Genomic DNA, 27,564 nt, shown 5'->3' with positions numbered 1-27,564 from the left:
TTTGGTGTTGTTCATCCAATTGACACATATTTTACAATCCCAAATTTTGTTTCACAGGGCAAGAATGCTAGCGAGTTTTTGTTGTTGATGGTCTTAAATGGGCCTAGCACATAAAAAGGCAAGAAGCGGAAGAATGGAAACCTATTTTCCTGCATGGCTCACTAAAATAACAAACTGCCAGGTGTTACAGTACATTGTTTTGTTGCTTTTGGTTTCCTCAGAGTTTTCCTTTGAAAAGTCTCCGATTCATTGTAAAGTACTACTGTGTATATTGAATACGTGGCAACCTGGTGTTCAGGCATACTATAGGCTTAGGGGATGTATTTCATTACAAGCAGTAGAACCACAAGGGCTGCATAGGGAATGCAGCTGGGAGGCTACGGGACACATGGCTGGCTGCAAGTATGGTACTAGAAAAAGCTTCGTTTTACTTACAAGTAGAAGCAGGTGTACAATCCATTTAAGGGAAGTTTCAGTGTTACTCTCATTAATATCTCTGACATTGCTCTTAAATGAGTTTTTATCAGTAGCATTACTTCTGTACAAGTCTTAGTTCCTGGACAGTCATTTTGGTATCCATGTTAACCGTAGGATCTGTGTTGTTAAGGGGTATTTAACTTTAAGCCTGCTTTAATTGCTGGCTAAGCTCTCTGGCATTTCTGAAAGAAACCATACATTGGTATATTATAGTTTATTACTTATGCAGTGATAGTTAAAAGATCACTATCAGCCAGTATGTACAACAGCAAACCACTGCCACTAGTGCCCCACCAACCCATCTGCATGCAAAATGGAAACTGCATAGAAAAATTGAGCAAATGAAATCTTTCAGACAATGGAAAATGCTATCTGTGTATTGTGTATACATATATAGATATAGATATGGATATAGATATAGATATAGATGTTTGTGTGTGTGTGTGTTGGTTTGTAGAGGAACTACATCTCTGAGTGCAGCCATGGATTTAGTATGTTTAATTGGTAAGGAGGTGGGGTCATTCCCATATCTGGGGGTGCTAGCTGTACAACATCCCTATAAAATTGTAAATGTTATGTATTTTTCATACCTATCTAGCTGTCCTTACATTCACAATGTCTATGGTTGCCAGGCATGCAAGACACATTATAACCTGTAAAAATAGGTTAATAGGTTAAAATGGTATGTTAGTCAATGTCACTTATACTCCATGTACGTAGTGACAGTCTGAGGGCAGTGAGAGTAGGGATTTAGTTACTTATTAGGTTATGGGGAATTTATAGTTCGCTGTGATAGTGGGAAACAAAAGCCAGAGTACTGATGATAAAACTAGGGTCTGTGTGTGTCTGTCTCCAGAACAGCTAAGGGTTAGTTATGAGAAGCAGCATTTCTAAATGTGTACCTATTTTCTTTACTATTTAGGGAAGTTATGCTTTAATGTCTTAATTCTTCTTGAACAGAAATAATAAAATATGCTTATTTCAGGAGTAATATTCCCATGAGCAAATGTCACCAAATTAAAACAAATTCTTTGCCCCTTCATTTAATTCATTCTGAATGGAAATCTTAAACAGAGTTTTCTTGGCTAAGCTAAACCTGAAATCTTTCTCCTCTTCTCACTTTACAGCTTAACATGAAAGTTAGATAGTACTTTGAAGTTCAGTGTTAACAATAACAACTTATTAATATCTCAGTACTTAATCAGCAGTATATATTGGAGCAGTGCACACGTGAAGACGTTGGGCGAAATGTTCTACAATCAGGCATCTCCATTTCTTCTGTCTGTCTGTCCGTCACTTCACCAGACTATCAAGCAATTAAGTCTCACTCTGTGTAAATTAACAGGCTCATTATTACTTCATAATATGCACATATCAAACATGCTTGTTCAGAACTTCGAAATGTCCTCTGAAATATCCAAAACACCATATTCTCAACTCAACTGAGAGAGCTTAAATGATGCAACTGTCTCTGGCTTACTACAGAAATAAAAATGATATTGAATAACAGTGAGACAAAGTTCACTGCACATAGAGAAAGCTCCGTTTACCCAATGATTGCATGTACTATTTGCAATTTAGATTTATAACACATTTAACTGTTAAAGTCACAACATGTAATTATAATAAAGTAAAATCATTTATAATGTTCAAAGGTTTTAAGAATTTCTGGACAGAAATGAAACTTCTGTGACTCCAGTGTAGCAGATATTATACAACCATCACCTTGTTCCCCAATATCAATCACATTAAAACTTCTCTTAACTATTTCATGAATTATTTAATTTCTTATATCTTTAATGCTGACCTTTGCTCTTTCCCATTAAACACGTCTCCTTTTACTCAGTACCTAACTACACCAACCACGCTTAGACATGACACACGATTATCATATAATCATGAATACTTCTTACCGGCATTCATATGTAATATTATCTTTATGCAAGAAACAAAGTAAACTCCCTGATAAGTACACTTATTCAGAAAATGAGCTTCAATCATGTTTTTACCAAAAATGTTTCTTTTTTATAATGTACTACCTCACTTACATTTGCTGCCCTTCATAATCTGCTTAATCTTTTCTAGTAATACCTAACGACACACTTACCAAACTAGCTAGTTACTGACCAACTATGAAATCTAAACCTTTATCCAAAACACTGAAATGTTAGTATGTTTGTAATCAGAAGAATCTACAAATAAAGAAGACATGCCAAATGATTCATTATATGGCTTTAGGCAGCAATTCAACATTGACTGCCTATCTATTACTGACACCATGTACTGCAACTTCAATGATGGCCAAACAATAGGAGCGATTTTGCAGATCTTGCAATGGCCACTCTCTTCTTATACAAAAATCATCCCAGTTTTCTTTATGTAAATAAGTGACTTAACAAAATTCTTTCATAACTTAAAATAGCAGAACAATATGCGAACAAATTACCTAACCCATGCATATGTATCTATTTATCTATATCTATATATAGATTAAAAAAAATAAAAATAACAAATAAAAATTTATATATATATATATATATATATGAGCCAGGCCCCCCCACATACATATATGATCTACCCTATTAGTGGGTGAAGAATGATTTCTCAAGCATCAAATACCTGAGGCTAAAGACATTGAGGATCAGAGTGCATCATTGTTGGCAAGATCTTTTTTTCCTGTGTGTCGACACTCATCATTCCTTGAAACTGATATTGTAAGTTCAGTGCAAGCATGACGGAAGTAAGTATGAAAGCTCCAGTGACAAGTTACACTGTATGATTGGAAAATCTGTCTTATCTGCTAGGAAGCAGAATAGAATACTTTCCTATACAAAACCATCCACTAAAGCACAATGATGTTTCATAGCAGAGTGATAGTGCTTAGTTCTAGTTGTAGGCGCATTCTCAAAACTCTTCATCCTCATCACATTGTCAGCCTCGCTACAAGCAATGCTGGAAGTGACAGTATAGCTACAGTCGTATTAACATTTGAAACATGAAGATGGTGTGTTACAGCTTTTACCAGATAGTAAAGTGTAAATGTAAATTAATAAAGTCTTATATTTCAGTGCTGCTTTATTTAGAGGTTAAACTATCCAGGCGTTATCTGTCACTCGCTTATACCTCTCTGGATTCTTTTTTTTTTCATTATAAAGTTTCACTTTTTCATGTTCTTTCTTTGCTAATTGTTATTAGTGAGTTATACCTTCAAGGGATGACTGGTCCACTTAAAATGATTTTTTATAAGCATTTTTTCCTTTTGCAAATGAGTCATACAACCATTTAAGCTGTGCTATTCCTCACCCTTACACAATGCCACTTCTGTTGAGGAGAATCAGGTCTGTCAAGCCAGGGGTCAGGGTTGAATATTTGAATACCCATTCAATCATCCAGTTCCTGTTTGAAAGAAGATAAGGTGTCACACTGCTTAATATGCAGTGGGACTCTATTTACAATGTGAAGAAAGCGCTATGCAATGGACCTATTTCTCCACCTAGTTTTATTTTTCTTTTAGTGAAGATTTATATCCCTGGTTCTGTTTTTTATATGACTATTTGTTTTATGGAGATATACAAGGTCCTGGACTGTTTGGTTCCCTAATGGCTCAGAAGGCCAGGTATATATCTGCTATCAGGAATCTATAAGATATTTAAAACAGACTGTGTTTCCAATCATTCCTGATTTTATAGTATTTTTAAGCTAGTGATCTTCATAGATAGGCACCTTGGTGGTCTTTCTAATTGTTTGATATTTGTATAATCAGGTACATCCTATAGGTAACATTGTATTCAATGATTGACATAATCAGAGCTGATGATATTTCCCTGGAAATTACTTGTGCTAAGTAGAAGGACTTCCTAACCACTGTTCTTTCATTGTGATAAAAGCAAAGGGAATTATCAATCCAGATTCCCAGCTCTGTAACAAGGTTTTCATTTTGGAGGGAGGAATTGCCTATATTATATGTTATGGGGAGGGGCAGTCTATCAAAGGTGACATTATAATATTTTTTAGCATTTATTTTAAACACATTCTTGTATTCCAGGTATTTACAATTCTTGATGAATGGCTTGGGTGCCCGAGGGTAACTTGATTGTGTCTTTGGGTTTACAATTGTCTGCAAACCTGGTTAGCAAGAAGTCCTGTTTCATAGTTTAGTGATCAGAAAAGTATATGCTGAGCAAAAGTGGTCCCAGCACAGAGCCTTGTGGGATCGATCATACCACAAAGGGATCTGTTTGTACAGCATTTAGCTTACTAATAAGCAAAATCCATTCAAATCTTAACTCAACAAAGCACAGCAAAGAAAAAACAAAACAAAACATTGAATCCTGACTTAACAAAATGCTGGGAGAGGGAGAGCAGAGGGATTGCTCCCATTTGGAGAGGGATTGCCCCCATTTTGGATCTATGTTAAAGCCTGTTTTGAGAAATAGCAGGAGAGTAGAGAACCTGTCCCCCTGCATTACCCATGTTAAAGCTTGAGCCTGACTTTTGGTTGATGGATCAGGATGGGATTTGATGATTTAGCTATGGTTCATCAAACTGCAGCTCAGATAATTTATCTGTCCATCTGTCTGTCTATCTATCCATATATCTATAGGTCTATATCATTTGACTAAATGATGATTTGATTTAACCACAAATGGTCAAACACAACTGAATGCTCATTTGACTGAAGCACAATTGACAGAAAACTGTACAGGCCTATAGACAGTATGTAATGGTGTCATTTCTGATCATAAGCATTATTAGAAAAGTGAGTCTAGAAGAGTAGGTGTGGCTTGAAAATGGCCACAATCAGGTCCTGCCCCCGGATCTGTTTGTGAACCAACACTGATTTAATGTGTGTGTGTGTGTGTGTGTGTGTGTGTGTGTGTGTGTGTGTGTGTGTGTGTGTGTGTGTGTGTGTGTGTGTGTGTGTGTGTGTGTGTGTGTGTGTGTGTGTGTGTGTGTGTGCGTGTGCGTATATGTGTGTGTGTGTTTTGTTTTCCTCCATGGTTGTGCAAATGTGGAGTTAGTATATATAAGAAAGCATGTGTGGGGGTGTACAGGGCTTGGCCTCCTTCAAAAAGATTTTTTTACAATATATTTGTTGTACAGAATATTTCTATCAATTGTGATTCAGTCAAATTAGTTTTCAATCAGTTGTATTCACTCATTTCTCTTTCATTCAAATGACAAAGAACCATACATATACAATCTTTACTATATCTATATACAGACATGGACACAGCCACACACATATGTAAATCAGATTGCGTGTGTGTGTGTGTGTGTGTGTGTGTGTGTGTGTGTGTGTGTGTGTGTGTGTGTGTGTGTGTGTGTGTGTGTATGTGAGTGTGTGTGTGTGTGTGTGTGTCTGTGTGTGTGTGTATGTGTGTGTGTGTGTGTGTGTGTGTGTGTATGTGTGTGTATATGTATGTGTGTGTGTGTTTGTATGTGTGTGTGTGTGTGTGTGTGTGTGTGTGTGTGTGTGTGTGTGTGTGTGTGTGTGTGTGTGTGTGTGTGTGTGTGTGTGTGTGTGTGTGTGTGTGTGTGTGTGTGTGTGTGCGTGTGTGTATGTATGTGTGTCTGTATGCACACATACATACACATCCATATATAAATGCATATGTATAAAATAGTATGTTAATTAACACACTCATCTTGTAATAACAAAAATACACACACTAAATGTACTTTTCAGATGTGTCAGTGATGAAAGAAACCACAACCAAAGTGGCTAATAAACTTTAAAATCTGTGAAAACTATAAAAAAGTCTGACACACAATTAAATTTAGTGACTGTGTATATCCTTTCCTTTCAACAAACTTCATCAGACAAAAATGAATATCTTCTTAGGATAATTAAATTAGAAACCTTAAATGTCAAAGTTAAAAAAAACACACAATTACTATAAAATATGTGGAGTAATCATTAGATAACCATATGAACAAACAACCTCCTGCTTTTTAGTATAAACTGAATACTTAACAAACCAGTCAACTGGTTATCTGCTTGTAAAATCTGCCAATGTAATACAGGTTTACTTAATTTCACCTCTGTATCATCATCCCTATTATATCTCTCTGTTCCATTCATGCCATTCAGCACATCAGATAACAAGCGCACCTACAGGTACTCGTTGTTTCTGTAGTGGTTATGGTTTTTGTGGGGATGGGTTGCTAGCTCGGTCCCAACCCATGTGGGAGGAAACCAGAGCACCTGAAGGAAACCCATGTGAACACAGGGAGGACATGTACACTCCTCACAGAAGGCCCCTCAGCCGAGAATCAAACCAGCGAACCTCTTGCTGTGAGGCGACAATGCTAATCCCTGCACCACTGCACTGCCCATCCATATTATATAAGCAAACTGTTTCTTGTGCAGGAAACATGAGTGTTTTAAAACTAACAAGTGATTCTAATGTCTTTATAAAGCATTGACAGTTGTCACATATTCATTGAATTTATATGTGCTCTTTTGTTTCAACTTTCTACTAGTTTTTCCCATGTAGAATGAAACATCTGTGTTATAACTTGCCACATATATAACAATTTTAGAGGTGCAAGTAAAATGTCCTTGATAGGTTTTGCCAGTAACAGGATAAAAATAAAGACCGTTACTATTGTAACTGCACACTCTAGTATAGCATAAACAAAGTTAAGCATGCACCAGTTTGTGATTCAATGGAAATGAAGATATATCCTGGTACCTAATACATCTAAAGTAAGTGCATGAAAAGTGATGCAGTAAACCTTGTTATCACACTGCAACCCTTTCATAGTTTTACTGACAAAAATGAATAGATTGAGTGAGTTTTGTAAATGCCTTATTGAAAACACTATACAAAAGTAAAGGAAGTAAGTCCAGGTTTGAAGTCACTGGATATAAGTTAGATATATTTTATAAAGTAACACACATTTAAATTGACTGATGCTGTTATTTTTGTCAGTTAGTAATGAGGCAGTGGTGTGTAGTTTAACACCGATGCCTGTGTTCAACAGTACCCTTTCAAATATCATTCACTAGTTTGGTGCATTTATTTTTTCACTGGAAGCTAAGTCACACACAGACACACATATATTCAACATACACACACACACACACACACACACACACACACACACACACACACACACACACACACACACACACACACACACACAGTGGTCTGTTTTTGAATGGTTTAAAAACACAGTATTAACAAGTGCATCATTCTTCCATGAGGTGAATATATTTTCAGTTAGTACCCTGATCAAATCTGTCATTTTAAACCTTGTCATAAGTTAAGTGAATAAATTCCTACATTTCTACATGCACTGATTTGTAAAGATGAATCATATTTTCTTTAATCTTCTTTTATTCTTCCCATTTTCAGTATCCATCTTATGTTGAAAAAGCCAGCCTGAATTGGCATAACTAGTAAATGTATGCCATAGATTATTGTATTTCAGACATTCACCCTGGTGGTTTTACATAGTTGTGTTTTCGGTTTACTTTTGTAGCTGCTTGTATAACTGTTCATTTCTGTATCTGGTATAATTTAGTAAATGGTGTTATTTCTCTTTCTTAAGCTCTCGTCCAAATGGAGGGAAAGTGAGGCACAAAAGGCAAGCTCTCCAAGACATGGCTCGTCCTCTTAAACAGTGGCTCTACAAACACAGGGATAATCCTTATCCCACAAAGACAGAGAAAATTCTCCTTGCACTCGGTTCGCAGATGACCCTTGTACAGGTAATGATTTCAGGTATTCCATCTACACATTCGGCAGATACAATATGTATCACAGTGCTCTCTTTGATGTGCTGTGTCACTCCATGTTCGTACATTTAGCCCCATCATTTCCACTTTTGATATAGTGTCCATGTTCCACATATCTTCGCCTTGCCTTTCTCTTTCTTTTAGCATGTCCATTTCATTTGCTGAATATTTTTCATCAGTTATACTACCTTTTATAGGGTTTTTACCTTTGCTTCACTGGTATATCCATGCATTCATTTCTTTCTTTCTTTCTTTATTTATTTAACATTTATTAACCAGGAAAGTCCGACTTGGAATGAAGCCAATTTTCAGTGGAGGCCCAGGGTGAAATGCTCCAGACGCATGTCTTATAATGTGGGAGGAAACTGGAGCACCCAGAAGAAACCCACACAAATGCAGAGAGGACATGCAGACTCCACACAGAAGGCACCCCAGCTGAGAATTGAACCGGAGAACCTCTTGCTGTGAGGCGACAATGCTACCGCTGCACCACTGTTACGTCCAATTGACTTATGTATAACAGACATTTCCGCAGCGCTTAATAGATTCCTTGTTCAGTTATATTTTTGTTGTTGCCAACTGCCTATATGGCATCCGTTGAGCCCTACAGCCTGTCCTCAGTTTCTATAACCATGATGGCAAGGAGATGGGACACCCCATCAATCTTACAGTCATCTCTTGCTTTTCCATTTAAACCATCCTATTACTATTCATCATTTTTTGAACTGGTTCACCTCTACATTATGTAGTAACCCTTCTTACAGTTCATTCAGCTGCCACTGAACACATTATGAGGTCCTTGTAGTTTTACAGTGTTCACATCACCTGCAGCCATTCCATACATTTTGAGCCATTTCTTTTTTTCTACCGTATTTTTAGCTCATTAGTTATGATGGATTTTTGATCTTTTTTCTAAAGTTTCATTTTTGCATGCCATATATTTTTTTCATATCAGTTTTAATCACATACTGTAGATCTCAATTAGTATGCTTATATCATTATGTAGTACTATGGCGTTTATGTCATTATTTATCCATTGCATGCTATAGCTTTCTTTCAGGCTTAGATAACTGACTTCTCTTGAGCACTGTTATAATCTGCCTGCTTCAGAATGCCATATATTATTATTGTTGTTTTTTTTTTTATCCAGCACCTTCCTTACCAATTAACTCAATGATTTTCAATGTATTTCATATCTGATTAATCTTTTTATTAGACTGTGTCTTTCTTGTTAGGTTACCTTTGCTCTTTGTCTTTATAGCTTGTGTTTTTGTTATAGTTCCATCTAGAAAATTGAGCAGCATCATGTATTTCTCAGACTAAATGCCCACCTCAGCCAGTTCTGTATCTCTGGAGTAGAGATTTTGCTTACATCGTTTCTGAATGGCATGCAAAAACAATGGGAAAAAGGGACTGTGGATAGATGAATGGATGGATGGACACCTTTTCATGAGCTCATTCTCCTGGCTTGCTTTATGCTTGCATCAAGCAATCGTAGCATGGCATCTGATGCATTTCCTATAAATGTAGCAATATCTGTTTTATTCATTCATTGTAAATGAATTCACTCTAGAACCATGCTTCTCCATTCCCTGTTTAGTTTTGTAGAAAGGAAAGCCTGGTTAACTGAACATAACAGAGCTATAAAGCTGTCGAGTAGTATGTATTCATAGGGATATTATATATTCACCCTGTGACAATGTCCTGTACAATTATTATTCCTTCATTTCTAATACTGCTCTGTGATTTTACATTGTTTAAAATATAGTAAAATTCTTACCAGTTATTTACTTTTTATCTGCAAATAACTACACAGTATTTTTGGTGTCATTAATAATAATACTGAAGGTATATTTTGAGGGTCTATATTAGAACATCGAAGTTTCAAAACATCGAATGTTCTAATATCGAACCCTATTCAACGAAAGCTGAAAACATCGAACATACAGAACAGCTAATTTTTCCTAGGTAAAAAATTTGCTGTTCCAAAACACATACACACAACACAAGCACACCAAACAAACAGCAATCCATACACATACACCTAAAATCTTAAACTAACCCTACACTAAACTATACGCACATCACTAACTATCAATTTACCTTAACCAAAACCCTAACCCTAAGGTCCATCACTACCACACACTCACCTCACCCGTGCCCTAACCATAACTCACCTATCCTGACGTAACCCTCACGTCCACACAATCGCACACTTACCTGACCTGTGCCCTAACCCTTACTCACCTAACCCACCCTAACCCTCACATCCACACAATCGCACACATACCTAACCCGCGCCCTAACCCTAACTCACCTAACCCGCCCTAACCCTCACGTCCACACAATCACACACATACCTAACCTGCACCCTAACCCTAACTAACCTAACCTGCACTCAATCGCATACTTACCTGAACCCGACCCGTAACTTTCCACCACAGTGCTGAAAATACCAAAGCAACAGAAACGGACAACCAAATTCTTTCCCTAGGAAAAAATTTGTTTTTTTGTTGCTTCGATATTTTCAGCTTTAGCAGAATAGGGTTCGATATTAGAACATTCGAAGTTTTGAAACTTCGATGTTCTAATATAGACCCATATTTTGACCTGTTTCATGATTCCTTTTGAACTGCTCATGTTACACAGTTGCATGAAAAGTAACAAGATTGCTAAATAAATTACAGTAATTATTTTTTCCTGCTTTCTATAACTGTTTTTTTTTTATCATGGCTTGCCTCCTTGCATCTTTTCACCTCACACTTTTTTATTATATGGTGCTTTAATGCAAATCCAAAATGTGAACCTTGCTATATTCTGTGTTTAAAAATACATTCAGTTTTAACCATACTTTATGAGCAATCTGTTCTTATTATAATAATGGAAAGTACTAAAAGTACATATGAGAAAGCCTGACACATATTAGGCCACAGAGGGCAGAAATAAGCAAGTTTATGCCATTAATGTGGATAGAAGCATATGTGATATGACAGCAGGGCATTGAAAACAAGGTAACTATGTATATATATATATATATTTATTCAAAAAGCAAGGTGAATAACATTTTTTCCTCACCAGTTTGATATAATCACAGTTCTGAACCTCTTAAATTGTTATCACATAGAAAAAGCAAATCTAATAGGATGTATTTATCCTTGCCCATAAGACATACTGCAAATGCACTGAGATAGGGGTTACCTACTCAGATGGTTTTGTACTACCTCCTTGCTGTTTGTTAATGATAACATGCATGGTGTTATTATTGTTAAGGTCAGTATCACAAAAACTGAATGCTGGTAGGACAGTTGTCTACTTATGCTGTGTTCATATGGTTTATTATTTGTCTGTGTGCAGTTGTCTTACATCTGGGTATGGTTTCTTTGTGTGTGTGTGTGTGTGTGTGTGTGTGTGTGTGTGTGTGTGTGTATGTATATATACACGTGTCTGGAAGATTTACAAAAGTTCCTTACTTCACAGCTCTAATAGCAGTTTGACATCTGTTTGACAGTTTTGACAGCTGTCAAACGAATGACATTAATAACTTCAAGATATAGATTTTTCTATTTCACTTTGAACTATCTCACATTGATAGCTATTTTGGAAACTGCCAAATCCCACAGTATATGGAATGACAGCAGATATTACATCCACAACACCCAATGTATGCTTTCTCACTGTAAAGTAAAAATGCACACAAAAATGTACTTTAGCATCAAGTTACCATCTCTAATATTAGTTTGTTTGGCAGCTCTCAAAATAGCTTTCAGATAGCAGTAGTTCAATGAACAACACAACTTCAGTCCAGTAGTTTATTCAAAAATTGTGAAGCTGGACAGAAGCTTTACAGGCATCAAGAATCTACTTTGTAAGGTGTCTGTGTTGTCCATTCTTGTTTTTCTGGTTTAGCACAGTATTATGAGCCTGCTGTTTTTGCAGGTTGATCAGTCATAATTTAACATTTCTGAAGGCCATCTGTTATTATGGAATTAATATGTTCAAAGAACTCTTGTCATGATACAACATAGCTTGAGACAATGATGTAATCTTTGCCCTCTTGTATTTGACATAGCTTTAGGACTAATGTTTACAAAAAATGATTCTTCTGATGCCAAGGCTAATAGCTAAAAACGACAGGTATCAGAAACTATGATAAGTACAGTACAGAGCTTGAGAGGTTTGTAGGCCAATGTCTTGATAAAAATAAGAATAATGTGATTCTTCTCTGGAGAGGTGTTACTAAATGTATGGGTCTTGATCTAGAGATATATCCTCAAAAGAAAAAAAAAAGGAATACTTAAAAGTGTTTTAATATCGCTATGGTGTCCCCTCATTATTGTTAGGCTGAGGTATTCACATAGGTCAACAACAGACATGGCATTAGGAAGATAACTTTGTATTTATTCATTTATTTATTTATTTATTGTTGTCTAGAGAATCTGCCTGATAGCTTCCCTTCTTACACCCAGTTGACCCATTTATTCTCCATTGGGCTAGTGCCCTCCATTCTGTTTTCCACCACTGGAGGTTAGAATCGGGATAGGGAGTGATGTAGTCTTTACATCCTGTGCATTGTTCTAACCCATCACCCTCAACATCATGGGTGCTGCACTATAGTTGCTTTTGTGAGAGTCATGCAGTCTTGGATGCATGCTCAACCTCTTGACAAATTGGCATGCTGCTTTGCAGCACAGGTATGCTTAACTCATTATGCTGCTGGTCAGACGCCCAAACTCCTGCACTTGTTTGCCCGTGGAATAAGCCTAACCCAGGCTGGGCAAGCTGGCATTGGACACTCAGGCCTTTCATCCCCTGCCAAGTCCACCCAAGGGTCATAATGCTGATTGAACAGAGATCATTATGGGTGCAATCAGGACTTTATTCCTCTGTGTCATAAGGCTGCAGCTGGCAGATAGTTTGGTAAATCTAAGGAATGTGCAGTTTAAAAGACAGTCATAATCTTTCACTTACTATGTCTGCCGTCTGGATTTCGTCTTCCCTTTTCTCTGGAATCACAACCATATAACACTTATTCTGGAAGGTTCATAGTCATTAAGCAAGCTTGTTAAAGCATCATTTGGGTTATTGGGTCCTATATAGAAAGAAAGCAACTGTTGGTAATTTCTGAATAAATAAATAAATATATATATATATATATGGATCTATCTGAGTTCATCGACATTTTAAAATACCGAAAACCGACACCAAAACAGCGAAACTCATATAACCGACGCCAGAAGATCGACAGTTCACAAACACGACATCGCATACACCCGACACAACATACCAACAAACAAAACACATCCCCTATCCAACACTCACACACACAACACAAGCACACCAAAATCCTTACAAACAAACACTAACCCATACATACACAACTATCCACAACCCTGACCCAACTTACCCTAAGGTCCGTCACTATCGCACTCACCTAACCCGCCTAACCCTAACTCACTTATCCCACCCCTACCTACAAAACACCAACATCGCACACTTACCTTACTGCACACTCACCTAACCCGCCTAACCCTAACTCACTTATCCCACCCCTACCCTACAAAACACCAACATCGCACTTACCTTACTCGACTCACCTAACCCGCCCTAACCCTAACTCACTTATCCCACTACCCCTACTAAACACCAGCATCACACTTACCTTACTCAAGACCCTATCGTCCGTCACTACCGCAGACTTACATATCCTTTCCCCATCGCAGCTTCTCAGCGTCGGTGTCTTCTTCCGTCGGTCTTCTGCCTCGTCGATCTTCTGGCGTCGGTGACGTGACTTTCGACATTCTCGTGTCGGTTAATTCGTTTTCGACATTTTCACATGTCGATGAACTCAGATAGACCCATATATATATATATATATATGTATATGTATATATATATATATATATGTGAATAATCTATTTTTGTTTAACTTAAATACATGTTAGAAATGATCTTGTGGTTGTAATCCATTCTGTGAATAAGATTGGGATATATATTAAGAACTTATGATATCTGCCAGTTCAGATTCGTTAGAGTCCCATCCTCTGTGTATTCTAGAATTTTTAGCACTTAAGAGTAAAAAGTGGCTTACCTTTTTATAGGGAACATTTTGGCTGTATTTTCTGCAAATGTGAAACATCCATGTAGACCACTCATTTAAACAAGTTATTGAACAATGCTTACCAATATGTCTGGGGAAGAGCTATTGGAAATGGCAGCACATGTCTATAACATGTTGGATAATGGGTTTACATAATTTTAGGAGTCTGCAAAAACCTGGCTTGATATGCTACATTTATTATAATATAACATTTAATGTTTGTGTCTGCTGAGTAGGAGAAATGGAAGATATTATTCATTTATTTTTTTCGTGTAATACATACATTTATTTTTGGGTAGTAAGGTGTAAGTTCTCCTTCAATCGTGTTACAATGACATCAGTAGAATTAAAACATTTTAAGGTGTCAGTTGGAAAGTTACATATGAGAGCTGCCAAAGCATAAAACTACAGTGATATAGTACAAGACCTCAGCACAAGAGCTTGTAGTAATTGGTCATTTTGGACCATTTCCAGCTCTTTTGAAGTTCCCTGTTTAAAATCCGCATTTGGGCAGCTTTGCGCGATTGTGCACATAGAGCAGCGCCGGTTAAACAGGCTTAAACTATTCCTGGCTCCGCTAAGTCTGCACTTCAATTTTTCCCTTAAGAAAGCTCTACTTTCAACAAAATCAGTCTATTCGCTTTATCATAAGCCTAGCACTTGCTCCTAAAACCTTTCTTTTAAGTGAAGCACCCTTAAACTAACGTAAGCACTACATCCACCTACAACCCATGCTAATACCCACTTCCCTTCAAAGTCCTCTCTCTGACCCAGTTACACATCACCCCCTTATACTATTCTGGCATGTCGAGTGGTATATTACTGATGTCCTCTCCAGTTCAGCTGGTTAATCTGGGAATCCTGAGACAATGTTACAATTGTCTCATGTACACAGACAACACTCTCCTCCTCCCAACAAACACAAACACATGTGAGAGATGCAACTATATAGCCAAACTGGAGGCTGAACTCTCTCAACACAGGACTAGCAAGACCAGACAGGAGGAGAAGCTAATCACACACACAACAAACCCAGTCTCACATAAACCAACCACAACTGCAAACCAAACACATAGTAACACAAAGACATACTCGGAGGCTCTAATAAAAAACTTACCAAAATAACAGAGGCTCCCAAAGCAGACATCCAAGAAAACACCACCTCAAAACTCTGCACAAGCAACATATAGTACACAAAGTCAGTGTGCCAAACAATCACAGCCCTTAAGACGAAACACCATGCCTGATACACTAGTAATAGGTGACTCTATAGTCAGACATACTGATGTCCCACTTACCAGGCTGAACAAAGAAAGGGTAACGGTGAGCTGCCTGTCGGGAGCTAGGATCGGCCACATAACACAAGCACTCAGGTCACTCCAAAGCAAGTACAAATATGACTCCGTCATTGTCCATGCCAGCGTGAATGACCTGAGACGTACCTCCTTGGACTACATGAAAAGTGACATAGAGGAGCTCTCTGATTATGTAGCCCAGGCCAGTATGACCCTGACCCTGAGCAGCATCTTGCCCTCACCAAGAATGATGCCACAATACAAAGACAAGATGACAGCTTTAATAATTGGCTCAATTACTGGTGTCATTCTAAAGGGATCCAATGTCTGTCTGCTTGGGATGACATGCTGGACAAGCCACGCTGCTTCGCAAGGGACGGCTTGCACCTGTCACCACTGGGCTTCCGGATATTGGCTAAGGCTCTTGCCACCCCCATAGTACCTTTTTTAGGCAAGGCTCAAAAGACAAACCCACCACCTTAGAAAACAATAAAGGAAAAAAACTAAGGGTAATGCTGCTCAATGCCAGAAGTCTAAATCTCAAGATGCAGGCTCTCAAAGCACTCCTCAGTATGGAGAGCATCGATGTCTGTGCAGTAACTGAAACTTGGTTCAAGGCTCCTGAGAGCACCCCAGTCCTACCAGGTTATACCTCGTATCATGTATTTTGGCCCCAAAACCTGGACCGAACCACAAAAGGAGGGGGAGTGTCCATATTCATTAAAGACACCCACACCTCCGGGTTAGTGGCAATGCACGAAGCATCGGAGACCATCCATGTGCAACTAACCATAGGCAAAACTGCTATACAACTTGTAGCATGCTACAGACCACCCTCGCTATCTCAGGAACTCCATTCAGACTTCCTGAAGACACTGGAGGATATGAATGTCTCACCAAATACCATCATACTGGGAGACTTCAACTACCCAAACATAGACTGGGTGCATTACTCAAGCCCCAACACCCTAGCCCAAAGGTTCCTGGAATTCATCAACTCAAATGCGATGGAACAACTAGTCACCTCCCCCACAAGGGGAAATAATATACTTGACCTGATCATCACAAACATGGGGACAAAATGCTCAACACTGGAAGTATACCCCTCACTAGTGAGATCAGACCATAAACTAATAACCCTAGATATTCATATCCCACCTCCACCTCTAGCACAAAAGACCACAGTGAGAAACTTCTCAAAAGCCGACTTTACACTCCTTAGGACTGAAATGGTATCCTTCAAGCCCCCTGGGCCAGTGGAAACCACATCCCACACTGCTGAATCCTTCACAAATGCTTTCTACGGGCATCTCCAAGAATGCATGGACCATGCAATCCCAAATAAAACCAAGACCCTTTCCACCAAAGGCAGGCATCCTATCTGGTGGACCCCAGCCATAAACAAACTTTATAACAAAAGAAGGAAGCTACTGCAAGACAGAGCAAAATCCCATAAAGGGAAGGCATCCCTGAGCAGCACTAGCAAAAAACTACGTTCGCTAATAAAATCATCAAAGGCCAACTTCGAGAGAAAAATCACTAAGGACACTAAAGATAATCACAAAGCCTTCTTCAGTTATGTTAGAAACCTGGGTGGAAACCCTCAGATATGCGCAGAGTTAGTTCATAACAGCAAAAAATACACTGAACCCACAGATATTGCCAACATACTGGCAGACAGGTTCAGTGCAAATTTCTCCCCTCCCTCTCCCCCAAAAGACGAAATAAATATCTCAGCTGAATGCAACCTCCCTGAAATCTCAGATGTCCAGGTGAGAGCTGCCCTCAGCAAAGCTAAAAATACAGCATCCATGGGACCTGACGGTGTCCCGGGTTGCGTGCTACGTGAACTCCTAGAGGAGCTAAACCCGCAAATAAGAACGCTGTTTAATCTTAGCCTTTGTACAGGATACGTCCCTGAACACTGGCGTACAGCTACAGTGGTCCCACTCCACAATGGTGGCACCTCTACAGACCCTGGAAACTACCGCCCCATAAGCTTGACCAGCCTGGTCTGCAAAGCTATGGAAAGGATCATTATGGAACTCATAAACAAAGACATCGGGGACCTACAGACAATTGACCCTACCCAGTTCGGCTTTGTAAAAGGCAGATCCTGTCTTTTAAACCTGGTGGACTTTTTGAAACAATCACTAGAACCATCGATGAAGGCAAAGCAGTTCATACAGCCTACCTGGATCTGGCAAAAGCCTTTGACACAATACCCCATTCAGGCATCATAGACAAGCTCAACAGCTTAAATGTAAACCCGTTTGTCACAAGATGGGTTGAAAACTGGCTAAACGACAGAACCCACAAAGTCAGAATAGCAGGAGCTATGTCAGACTCTAAGCCAGTCACAAGTGGAGTCCCACAGGGCTCTGTCTTGGGACCCCTCTTGTTCGGCATTTATTTCTCAGATGTGCAGGCAAACATAGGGGGCTTGTGGCTGACAAAGTTCGCAGATGACTGCAAACTAGGCACCATAGTCGATACACCAGCTGACACATGCATCCTCCAGAAGGGCCTCACAGAAACAGACGACTGGTGCTAGAGTCATGGCCTTAAACTAAATGCAAAAAAATGTATAGTCATCCCCTTTGGAAAAAACAAAGTACCCACAAATTACCACATAGGTGGTAATCCATTAAGTATGGAAAAAGTAATCAGAGACCCGGGGACCCAAGTTGACAGTGACCTCTCATTTGACACCCACATCGCCAAAGTGGTTAGAAAGACCTTCTACCTTGCCCACCTTATCATGAAGGGATTCACATCCAGATCAAAGGATGTCATTGTACCCTTATATTCCTCCCTTATCAGGCCTATGATTGAGCACAATGCCCCATTTGGTATGTACCTCACCCGGCACCTGCAGCAGTTGGAGAGACCCCAAAAGTACCTTACCAAGAGGATCAAGGGTCTCCAGCATATGTCATATGCTGTCAGACTGAAAAAGCTCCAGCTCTATTCAGTAGCATACCGCCTGCTCAGAGGTGATCTGTGCCTTACGTACAAGGCCATGTCCAATTTAGAATTAATGGACATGCTCCCCCTCAAAAAATCCAAATCCATCAGAGCCACGAGAGCTAAAGATCTAAACCTCAGCACAAATATGAATAGGACATGCTGGAGGGACAGATTCATAACCCAGAGGCCTCCTGCACTCTGGAACAGGATACCTGTCCATGTTAGGCAGAGCCCCTCACTGACTCTCTTCAAGAGAAATCTGGACGAATGGATGGGTGATCGTAGGTTTACCCTGGGGGTCATCTCTGTGTCATTGCTAGATAGAGGCACAGTAAACTAAATTTAAATTTAATTTAAATTGTACACTTTTGTGTCATTACATGAGGTGGCGAAAGCCACATACACTTTGGCTAGGCTTATAAATGCCCTAGGGCAGATAGCCTAGTACTATACTATGAAACTATGAAACTAAGATGAATAATTTATTTTGTTGCAAATGTATTTCATTTTGTAGATTTATTATAGGTGTATCAATGTATTTAACTTCCAAAGGCTTACACTATTATTATTATTTATTTCTATTTGTGTGTTTTCTTGTATTTTTTGAGGAATATTAAGAAAGACTGTGTTTGAATTGTCTTTATATGTCATATTACATTATATTTTTTATTCTGTTTATTTTAATGAAATAAGTCCATTTGGTACAAGTGCTTTTTTGATGTTCGACTTATATGGCCTATCTGTTTAAGTGACTTATTCAGAATCATGCAGTTTGGAATTGGAGATTAAAGGAGATGTTTTCTTTAATAGGATTTTCTGCTGCTTTTTGACAAATAGTGTCTTTAATGTCCATCTGTGCACTATCAGTTTTGGGAGATAGGACTTTACTTTAACATGTCATGTCAAAGAAAAGTACCATGTTATGCTGCACTGTGAAGTTGGCAGCAGAACATGAATCGAATATCAGGTGTAGAAGGAGAACCCACAGTGCTATGATTTGTTTACATCAAAAGTGAATGTTTAACCTGCTAACCAGTGGTAATACCCCAACATTTTCACTGGTCAGGAATTAAACTTGGGTCCATTGCTAAGAAACATTAGCTGTAGCATTCTGGACTATTATGTATATGCCTTTATAGTTTTATTGCTGCCAGTGTCCTCTTTTTAATGTAAGCCCATAGCTCAGTGACAGTTTCCTCTTCTCACTGACGGATGTTGCTTGGGTTATGCCCATACAATATTCTAGGCTTGACTATCCTATTCCCCCTTTTCATTCTTTGCAGCCTTCACTCCACTTGCCCCCACCCCCATTGAAAGGAAACACAGACAAAAGCGTAGCGAGCTGACTGGTACTCAGCAACCCCCCACCTGCTCTCCTGTTGTACCCTTCCAGGCTTGTGAGAACCAGCATTGGCATTTTCTTCTCGTTTCTTTTTTTTGGATGCTTACCCTTCCATTTAGGGCTGATGCCTTTCAGTATCTTCATATGCTACCTGTTACTTGCTTTCTGTCTGAATTTATTTTAAACATATTACTGGAAGGTTTAGGTTTTCTAATGCCACCCTTGTCCTCTCTTCAGATTTACTGTGAGCTATCATCACTTAAAAAAATTCACCTAAAAATCTGTACAAAAACGGAGCTCATAAATATATCTAACTCCAAGGTTGTGTTACCTCGGACAAATGGAAAACAAAAAGTCCTCTAACTCCAAGGTTACAGTCTCTGAGTTAGAATAATTAAGTTTGTAAGCAATGCTTTATGTGAACTCTGTTTTGAATAAATTCATTTAGAAAGGCATATTTCTTAGAGAAAAGCTTTGATAACATCACCGATAGTCCCAGTGTCTTCCCAATACATTACTCACCTTATTTGCCTATTTTCAACACATTTTTTCCTCATGCCTATAATATATAAAAAATCAAGTACAATTACTTGACAGTGTGATTATGACTGCTCTGACCAGATGGAAGTGTTACATTTTTAGTGGTATGCTGGCCACTTTATGAATGTCCTTAGTATTTGCACAGTATGTCTCACCATGGTCTCCGCAAGTACTTCCCTCATACCCCTCAACTTCTAATCACAAGAAATTTGGACAAAGCCTAAAATAATGGGAGGACAAAGCCCCCAATATAGGGACATATTTTAAATATTGCTCTTGTAAACTTCAAAAGTTGTTAGAATAACAGGATTTGTGTTAGTATGTATTTTCTGGACATGCTGCAGGTGGATTGGACACTCTAAATGAAGAAGAAGAAGTGTTAGTATGTATTTTCTGAAGGATAGGAAGTCTGAAACTCAAATGTATGTCATTATTTAGTGATTTCATTCTTCAGTGCTTTGCCAGAAAACACAACTTTTATGAGGAACAGACCAAAAATATGAGGCAAAACTCTAGACATTCTGTGAAAATCTGGGCAGTTTAGAGGTATGACTTCTCTTGTGTGCGTTATTAAAAAAAGCTTGGAGTTCATTAAAGCTAAGAGGCCTGAGTATAAGGCAACAATTGCTTCTGGAGAAGTGAAAGTACTTTGGTAACACCCATTGGTAGGCATGAATTCCTAGCATTAGTAACAACAGATTGCTTAAATAAATTTTGCTTTGTAAGTCAGAATATGCTGTTTACAGTAAATTCAAACTGCAGCTGTCTAAGGCTGTTGTGAGATGTTGCTCTAAGGCAAGACATTTTGGATGTTTCTTCTAAACAGACACATTTTTAATTCATGAAGTTCATTACTATTAAAATTTCCATGTAGATACAATTTTTGATCTGTATTTGTTGAAAGCTAATGTTACAATGTGTTAGGCAATACTGAGGTTACTAAGTGATGTATGTTAGACAATACTGAGGTTACTAGGCGATGTGTGTTAGACAATACTGAGGTTACTAGACAATGCGTGTTAGACAATACTGAGGTTACTAGGCGATGTCTGTTAGACAATACTGAGGTTACTTGGCGATGTCTGTTAGGTAATACTGAGGTTACTAGGCGATGTGTGTTAGACAATACTGACGTTACTAGGCGATGTGTGTTAGACAATACTGAGGTTACTTGGCGATGTCTGTTAGACAATACTGAGGTTACTAGGCGATGTGTATTAGGCAATACTGAGGTTACTAGGCAATGTCTGTTAGGTAATACTGAGGTTACTAGGCGATGTCTGTTAGACATTACTGAGGTTACTAGGCGATGTGTGTTAGACAATACTGAGGTTACTAGGTGATGTATGTTAGACAATACTGAGGTTACTAGGTGATGTGTGTTAGATAATACTGAGGTTACTAGGTGATATGTGTTACACAGTACTGAGGTTACTAGGCAATATGTGTTAGACAGTACTGAGGTTACTAGACGATGTGTGTTAGACAATACTGAGGTTAGTAGGCGATGTGTGTTAGACAATACTGAGGTTACTAGGCGATGTGTGTTAGACAATACTGAGGTTACTAGGCGATGTTTGTTAGATGATACTGAGGTTACTAGGCGATGTGTGTTAGACAGTACTGAGGTTACTAGGCGATATGTGTTAGACAGTACTGAGGTTACTAAACGATGTGTGCTAGACAATACTGAGGTTACTAGGCGATATGTGTTAGACAATACTGAGGTTACTAGGCGATGTGTGTTAGACAGTACCGAGGTTACTAGGCGATGTGTGTTAGACAATACTGAGGTTACTAGGTGATGTGTGTTAGACAATACTGAGGTTATTAGGCGATGTGTGTTAGACAATACTGAGGTTACTAGGCGATGTGTGTTAGACAATACTGACGTTACTCGGCGATGTGTGTTAGACAATACTGACGTTACTAGGCGATGTGTGTTAGACAATACTGAGGTTAGTAGGCGATGTGTGTTAGACAATACTGAGGTTACTAGGCAATGTGTGTTAGACAATACTGACGTTACTAGGCGATGTGTGTTAGACAATACTGACGTTACTAGGCGATGTGTGTTAGACAATACTGAGGTTACTAGGCGATGTGTGTTAGACAATACTGAGGTTACTAGGCGATGTGTGTTAGACAATACTGAGGTTACTAGGCGATGTGTGTTAGACAATACTGAGGTTATTAGGCGATGTGTGTTAGACAATACTGAGGTTACTAGGCGATGTGTGTTAGACAATACTGACGTTACTAGGTGATGTGTGTTAGACAATACTGAGGTTACTAGGCGATGTGTGTTAGACAATACTGAGGTTACTAGGCAATGTGTGTTAGACAATACTGAGGTTACTAGGCGATGTGTGTTAGACAATACTGAGGTTACTAGGCGATGTGTGTTAGACAATACTGAGGTTACTAGGCGATGTGTGTTAGACAATACTGAGGTTACTAGGCGATGTGTGTTAGACAATACTGAGGTTACTAGGCGATGTGTGTTAGACAATACTGAGGTTACTAGGCGATGTGTGTTAGACAATACTGAGGTTACTAGGCAATGTGTGTTAGACAATACTAAGGTTACTAGATGATGTGTGTTAGACAATACTGAGGTTACTAGGCGATGTGCGTTAGACAATACTAAGGTTACTAGGCGATGTGTGTTAGATAATACTGAGGTTACTAGGTGATCTGTGTTAGAAAGTACTGAGGTTACTAGGCAATGTGACGTCATATTGCTTGTTCTGCCTGATGTCTGTGTCCACCCACAGTGTCACTTCTTAGTAAAAAAAAGTGATTCAATTAATAGAAAAGACAATACCATCTTAACTTTCTGGTCCTTATCCTTCATGAGCTTCTCTAGCAAGTGATATGTTCTGTCCAACACATAACCTCCCACTCTTTTCCGTTCCCCCTCCCTGAATCTGTAGCCAAGTAATTCAACGCTCCAGTGTCCAGCTCTTTCATCACTGTTTTCATCAATGATGTTCACACCGACATAGCTTTTGCATTTCTTTGTACAATGCAGGATCATCTCCATATCTTTTCCTTTTGCTAAAACCCCTTGCAGTCTGATGTAGGCCCCTCTTCTGCATTACCTCTCCTTGCATCGCTATAGCACCTGATACTTTTCCTTTCCCCATTTTAGATTTAAAGGGATAATTGAGGTAATGTTCTTTTCTTCTTTCAGTATTTGAATTCTACATTCAGCTAGTACTGGGCAGTCCCATGTATTCAGTCTCAGATGTCCTTGAATGTCTACGCTATACTGAAAATCTTGTTTCCCTCTGTCCTGTGTATACATATTAAAGTCTTGCATTCTTGGTTTCAAGACTAAACTCCTACAGGACAAGGGTTGCAGCCCTGGGAGTGCATCTGTAACTGTTACTGTACAAGAGATGTCTCTTGGGGTCTTTGCCCTGTGTTTAGGTACCATCACTTTTTTCCCAGCCTCACATTCACATCTGCACACAGTCTAGCCCTTCTGTCCTTTATTGATGTTAGCCAGGCCTGTTCCATTCTTCTTTCTTTCAATGCTGACATAGCCTGCTTCCAACCAAACATCAACTGTTATATTCATCAGATCATCTAATCTGTCTAGGTACTCATGCCCTAAGAATCAGAATATATTACTACCTTCCAAGATTACCTCCTCTTTCTCTTATCCCCGGTGAGTTTCCTAGATCTTGAGTGACTGCTATTCCATCAGTGCTAACCTATCCTTCCTTTTGACTCCCTAACTTGGGGTGGCAGACTGTGCTAGGGTACCAATTCTTCTTCCTCCCCTCTCCAGGTTTCCTTTCTGTTTCAGCATCAATAATCGACCTTTACACACCTGTGCTGCTGCCTTTGTATCTGCTTCATACGCGTTTGTCTCCTCATTTGTTCTACCGCTGCACCTTTATTTCCCCTTAGCTACTCCTTTCATGGTGTGTTCATTTACTGCTTTTATAACTTTGCTCTCTACTTCTCTTTCTCTCTTTTCTCTGTCATTATCCTCTCTTTCATAGCTCCCTTTTTATCTTGCACCAAGTTATTGTTCCTTTTGCCATTCCTAAAGGTGTCATTTAGCTGTCATTGCATAAAACATTAATCTCAGACTCACGGCAATAGTTTATTTCACTATAGCCATCTAATGACATAGAACCCCCCTCCTCTTGCATCTGTCAGCTGCCCTATTAGTGAGTGACAACTGATTTCTCAAGCATTGATTGCCCAAGGCTGAAGACATCAAGGATCAGAGTGCATTCACAGAAAATCATTGTTGATGAGATCTTTTTTTCCTGCATGTCGACACACATCATTCTTTGAAACAGATATTGTACCTTTAATACAAGCATGAGGGAAGCAAGCCTGAAAGCTGTGGTTACAAGTTACACCATAAGACTGGAAAATCTGCCTTATCTGCTAGGAAGCAGAATAAAATACTTTCCTATACAAAACCATCCACTAAAGCACAATAATGTTTCATAGCAGAGTGATAGTGCTTGGTTCTAGTTGTAGGCACATTCTCAAAACTCTTCATCCTCACCACATTGTCAGCCATGCTACAAGCAATGCTGGAAGTGACAGTATAGCTACAGTCGTATTAACATTTGGAACATGAAAATTGTGTGTTACAGCTTTTTTCCAGATAGTAAACTGTAAATGTAAATTAATAAACACTTTTATTTTAATGTTGTATTAATCAGAGGTTGAACAGTCCGTGTATTATTTGGCGCTTACTTCTACCTCTCTGGATCCCATTTTCATTATAAAGATTCACTTTTACATATTCTTTCTTTGCTGATTGTTATTGGGGATTTCAGCCTGCTAGGGATGACTGTTCTACTTAAATTGAACTTTTTATTATAAGCATTTTCTTTTTACCTTTTGTTTAGATGTAATAATAATGCTTGCTTTTAGGAATAGTAGCTGATTAATACCAGCATCTGTGATAGGAGCAGGTCAAGAGTATTGTGCTATTTTCTTAGAGTTTGTGTGTCTATATATATATTCAGTGTATATCAGGCTAAATTCTACTGATGTAAGTTAGCCATCACATTCTAATCACGAATTAACTATCCAAATAGCTATGGAAAATTGTAGCACCTCTAAACATTAGAATCAAAAAAAGTAATAAATGTTGACTAAATATTCACAGCCTAAAGTACACCATTCAGAAATTCATAATACTAAAATCCATATTTGTAAAAAAACACATTCATATTCTATATCTTTTGCTCAAACACACATGTGTGTGGATAGAAATTTTATATAAGTACTCAGGTTTGTAAAAACACAGGTGGCCTCCCTGTAAAAACATGAGTATATGAATGGATTCCTTTTAATCCTTCAGTGCCCTGAGGCTGTAGTCTGTGCAGTTAGAAGGTTTTCCTCCCAAGGAGGGCATTATTGAATCCCCTCTGGGCCTGTTCAGCATGTATTAACGATTCTTACATGAAAACATGTATTGTTAATGACTCTCAGCCTGCATTTTTTGTCATGCTTACATGCTCACCAAGGCATTCCTTAAATACTTAGCTTGTACTATCTACAGAAAAGAGTGGGGTACTCGTACACAACTAGATATATGTCTCTTGTGGTATAGTCACTTACAATATTTTTCTAACAAAGATCACTTTTGTATGGCAAGGAAAATATTTTATTAATAAACATTGTTATTATATCTGGGTATATTTGATTTACTGGCAAAACAGCAGGTGACAATGAGTTTTTTTATTTCCATATGGTATGAAGTGTGTAAATGTCGTATGCCCTTGAAGCTAGTGCCATCACTTAATTTGGTTTTGCTTAAATTATATGGTGTTTTTTTTTTAAAGCCTGGGTATCATTGATACCACAACATATGAATTCTTTTTATAATGTCTCACCCAACACATTCCTCAGAATCCTGTTCTGGGAATCTGTTTTTGATATCAGCTTCTTCTTGTGAAGTGACCTGAGTCCAGGGTTTAGATATATTTTGTATTCTTAACATTCACTTGACTCCAGCTGAAGTTTTTGTTTTTTGGCTCAGGCAGAGAGATATTTGATTTAAATGTAATCAGAAGGCAATATGGAGTTCATACATATTAGATCATCATTCATGTTAAAGACATATGGGAGTACATTTAGGAAAACATTTCCTAAACATCTGATGCAAATACAAAATTTCATATCTCATGAAGTCTGTTGTTGTTATCTACCATGTCTTAAAACAATGATGGAAAAAGAAAAATAATAGCTTATGCTGTTAAGTCACCTTTTGCTAAAACTTAGGAGCCACTTATATAACCAAGATAAGGAAAGCAGAATTGTATTTAATTATTTTATTTTGTCTTTGTTTACTGGAGTAGAGCACTGATTATATCTGACCAATTTCAGTCTCACCCTGTGGTCAATAAAATGACCACTCATACAGATCATACAGGAGAACATTATCAACAAAGTGACAGTAATTCAAATACAAAGATTGTACTTGATGCTATGAATACAAAAGTGTATTAACAAATTGACAACTTATGAGACAGACTAGAGGAGAGATAATGGTTGATTTGGGTCATGTGACCTGATGGGTTGCCAATACATTTTGCTTGATTAAGTAAATGAGATTTTAGTAGCGCACAGAACCTGGAGAAGGATAAGGTGTTTTTAAGTTCAGGTAGTGAAGACTTCCTCAGTTTGGGACCTAAAACTGAGACTGCATGGTCAGAGTTACGTAGCTTGGAAAGTGACACTTGTGTTGCAGGGTCAGTGTGATTCAGGTTTCTGAAGTTGTGGGAATGAACTTGTCTCATTAGTGGTCAAAGGAGGGAGAGAATGTTCATGGAATAGTCTGAACAATTGTGAGCATTGGGACAGGTCAGCTGTTTGCTTAACTGAGAGACAATTTCTTTTTTCTAGTGTTAGATAGCATTGCTCATTTCTGTTGGAATGAGTGATAGATACATCTACAAGTTTTGTTTTCTAACGTATAAATGGCAGTGACGTTTTTAGCAGACATGGCTGAGATAAGATGGATATTATACTTCAGCTGAGAGAGCAGGATTTCTTTCTCTTTTGCTGATCTTGTGGGGTGTAAGAGAAGAAGAGATATTTTTGTTCCCAG

At 38.4% G+C, this 27,564-nt stretch overlaps 1 protein-coding gene across 1 annotated transcript in view; it reads left to right on the top strand.

Moving 5' to 3' along the window:
- MKX (mohawk homeobox) overlaps positions 1-27,564 on the top strand; it is a 452,149-nt gene that overhangs the window by 27,914 nt on the left and 396,671 nt on the right. The window contains exon 3 of the mRNA XM_044066669.1: positions 8,038-8,197. Coding sequence (XP_043922604.1) covers positions 8,038-8,197 — 160 coding nt within the window. The remainder of the gene's footprint in view (positions 1-8,037; positions 8,198-27,564) is intronic.

The sequence above is a fragment of the Protopterus annectens genome, chromosome 3.part1, assembly GCF_019279795.1.
Source record: "Protopterus annectens isolate FY-2018-M chromosome 3.part1, PAN1.0, whole genome shotgun sequence".
Taxonomy (NCBI): Eukaryota; Metazoa; Chordata; order Ceratodontiformes; family Protopteridae; genus Protopterus; species Protopterus annectens.
Note: the sequence above shows the minus strand (reverse complement) of the source record. Positions and strands in the feature narration are given on the sequence as shown.